The sequence below is a fragment of the Sinocyclocheilus rhinocerous genome, unplaced genomic scaffold (genome assembly GCF_001515625.1).
Source record: "Sinocyclocheilus rhinocerous isolate Xijiao unplaced genomic scaffold, SAMN03320098_v1.1 scaffold278, whole genome shotgun sequence".
NCBI classification, from domain to species: domain Eukaryota; kingdom Metazoa; phylum Chordata; class Actinopteri; order Cypriniformes; family Cyprinidae; genus Sinocyclocheilus; species Sinocyclocheilus rhinocerous.
The window spans coordinates 321,157-324,653 of NW_015664178.1; the positions used below are offsets into that span (position 1 = coordinate 321,157).

General features: G+C 38.3%; 1 protein-coding gene across 1 annotated transcript in view; it reads left to right on the plus strand.

The window, feature by feature from the left end:
- Window positions 1–3,497, plus strand: part of ek1 (eph-like kinase 1) — a 71,331-nt gene that overhangs the window by 28,158 nt on the left and 39,676 nt on the right. Inside the window, exons 4-6 of the mRNA XM_016540307.1 lie at window positions 272–427; window positions 573–926; window positions 2,629–2,741. Coding sequence (XP_016395793.1) covers window positions 272–427; window positions 573–926; window positions 2,629–2,741 — 623 coding nt within the window. The remainder of the gene's footprint in view (window positions 1–271; window positions 428–572; window positions 927–2,628; window positions 2,742–3,497) is intronic.

A 3,497-nucleotide genomic window follows, 5' to 3' on the forward strand; every position in this document is an offset into this window, starting at 1 on the left:
TCTAATATATATATATATATATTTACTTATAATCTATACTTTTTATATATCATTTATTCATTTTTATTTTCTAATATATATATATATATTTACTTATAATCTATACTTTTTATATATCATTTATTCATTTTTATTTTCTAATATATATATATATATTTACTTATAATCTATACTTTTTATATATCATTTATAATTTATGTAATTTATTATAATGCAAATATTTCTGTATATAAATAATTAAATGAAAAAAAAAATTCTTCTTCTTCAATAGCATGTCGGTCAGGTTTCTACAAGGCCTCCGCTATGGATGCGTACTGCGTGAAGTGCCCCCCACACAGCTACTCCCACCAGGACAAGGCCTCAGAGTGTGTGTGTGAGAGAGGCTTCTACAGGGCCGAATCAGACCCTCGCTCTATGGCGTGCACAAGTAAGCAGGGTCTTTGTGGCTTCTTAAATATTAATAAAAATAAAGCATTGAAACATCCAGTCCATTATTGTGTTGATTTTATTGTCATGATTTTATTTGGATAAGTGCATAATTGATGTGCTTTACTGGTGTGTGCTTTCATCAGGACCACCTTCAGCACCCGGCAATCCTATTTCCATGGTGAACGAGACTGCAGTCACTCTAGAATGGAGTCTCCCTCGTGAAAGTGGTGGACGTGGAGATGTCACCTACAGTGTCCACTGCAGGAAGTGCTCTGGAGAAGCAGGGGCTGCGGGAGACAGTGAGAGGTGCGTTCCCTGTGGCAGCGGTCCACATTTCAACCCCAGGCAGTTTGGCTTGACACACCCCAGAGTTCTGGTCACAGAACTGCAGCCTCACACCAATTACACCTTCAGCATTGAAGCCCTTAACGGAGTGTCAGACCTCAGCCCCAGTCCACGTCAACTAGTGTCCGTCAACGTCACCACCAGCCAGACAGGTGAGATGTCACACGTCTACATTCTGTGTTTCTCCAATAAACGATTTTTCTGTTTATTAGTAGCCTCTGATTTTCAAAGCTGGTGTCTGAAGGCTAATTCAATATATATGACGAGGACGGGAGCCGGTGTTCCTCGCTTGTTTCCTGGGTGACGCTGATGAAGCTTCGGGACGCTCGTCACAATATATATACAGAGACAATCCACCGTGTCTGGGATGATGTAGTGCTTGTATTTGCATGCTTCGCATGATGCGGATATTGACTGATATTTCAGCGCTCATCTTTCATCGGCAGGTGTGCGAAAGATTGCAAACAGAATATTTATAAATGCAAGTTGTGTGGAGACAAAGTGACGAATACATCAAATAAAGCTGACAGATTCATTCATGACAAGAACTGCAGAGTGTTTTAATGCTACATATATGAATATATAATGCAAGTTAGTTGATACAGGAAGTATTTACATTGATCTTCTCTGTTGAAGACAACATGAAATCGAAATTCACGCTATTAATTTAAAAAATTTGAAATTAGTGCAATATACATTACTGTTTAAAATTGTGGGATCAGTAAGATCAGGACGCATTAAATTGATCAAAAATGGCATTCAGGACTTTTATAATGTTACAAAAAACTATTTCAAATAAATTCTCTCCTAAATAATCCTGAAACTGCATCAGTTTCCAAAAAAATATTAAGCAGTACAACTGTTTTTCGCATTGATGATAAGAAATGTTTCTTGAGCACCAAATCAACATATTAGAATGATTTCTGAAGTGTGACACTGAAGACTGGAGTAATGATACTGAAAATTCAGCTTTGTCATCACAGGAATAAATTACATTTTAAAATATATTCAAATAGAAAACCGTTGTTTTAAATAGTTTTGATTGAATAAATGCAGCCTTGGTGAACATAAGAGACTTCTTTCAAAAACATGAAAAATCTTACTGACCCCAAATTTTAGTGCAAAAGGCAAAAAAGGATCAAGTTTTATCAGCTTATTATTATTATTATTACATACTGACCATATTTATATTTAGATTGAGTTGTTCACATAATGGTCAGATCATATAGTCTGTATATAAATGTGTTATTGTCCTGTTTTTAATGGTTTAACTCACCTTCTACATAATTTCCTGTGATATTTTGAGACCCTTTTCTTTTCATTACTCTGAATTGAAGCATGTCTGTTCTTTATCTGTGAACCAAACACATGCTGAGATATCAGCGTAGCTGTTTGTTTATCACTTTAAGAGTGTTTGTGTGCATACTGCAGTTAGCGGTGTCACTGTGTCAGCGCCGCACGGCAGATCAGAGCACGCTGAGTTAAGACTCACACAGCTCATTAAAGATCGAATCCTCAGCTCCTTCATTCATCACTAGCTGCCGGGGCCCAAAATGGGAGGCCCTCGTTTGTACTCACAATCTGACACCATCATTAGCACCTCTGTCTCTCTCTCTCTTTCCACTCAGGGCGGCTTGTGAACACTGCTGTTGTACGAATGGAAGGGCTGAGGTGCTCTGGCTGTGTGCCAGCTATGTAGTACGGGGTGAAAATGACTCACAGAATAATTTATCACTCCCAAAAAAGACAAGACGCGCTCTGCCAGCCCTCTCATACTCTTTAATTAGAAGTGTAATTAATCCTCCTCTTTTACATGGAAATCAATCTCAATTCATCTCTCTCTTTCTTTTTCAGTGAGCGTCATCTTAAAGGAAAGGAAGGGCACCGACAGTGTAACGCTGGCATGGCAGGGTCCAGAACCTAACGATGGGACCGTGGTGGAATATGAAGTCACCTATTATGAAAAGGTTAGACACTTTGGTCTTTTCTTCGGCGCACACTGATCTTCATGACCTTTTGGTCCTATGTGAGTCCTTCTTGCACTGATTGGGCATATGGCAGCTCACGTTTATCGTACCCTGGGGAGAGGCTGTAATGTTAAGACAGACATGCTTCATTCGGTCCCAATTAACATTCATAGATCTCCTGTCTGCCAAAAACCTTTGAGGTTGTCACATTTTAGACTTGATGACATTATTGTCCTGAACAAGTTACAGAGGCTTTGTTCAGACAGGGAGCAAAAATCAAATTTTTACTTCATCCAGCTCAAACCTGTTTAGCTTTTATAGGCTGAACAGCCCCCCCCAAAACAAATACATTAAATCTAATATATTTGCAAATCTACATGCAATTATGTTTGAAATCCGATTAAACCTGGTCCATATGTGGTTTGAAATCCGATTTAAATAAGATTCTCATTCCAAATGATCAAATCTGATTTCAAGTAGTTTTTCTGATGTCTTCATTTGAGACATGTTAAGTATGTAATGTCATATAAAGTGTGCAATATTGTTGGGAATTGGGTCCGAATAGTAAATAATATGTTGTACTTCTGTAATGAATCAGTCCACTGAAGGCGAGAGTAGTGAAGAACCCAAGTGCAGTTTATTTACAGTGTGATCCAAACATCCAAACAATAATCCGAGACTTGACTTGACATGAACAGACTTGACTTGACGAGGCATGAACAGACTTGACATGAACAGACTAGACTCACCAACAGC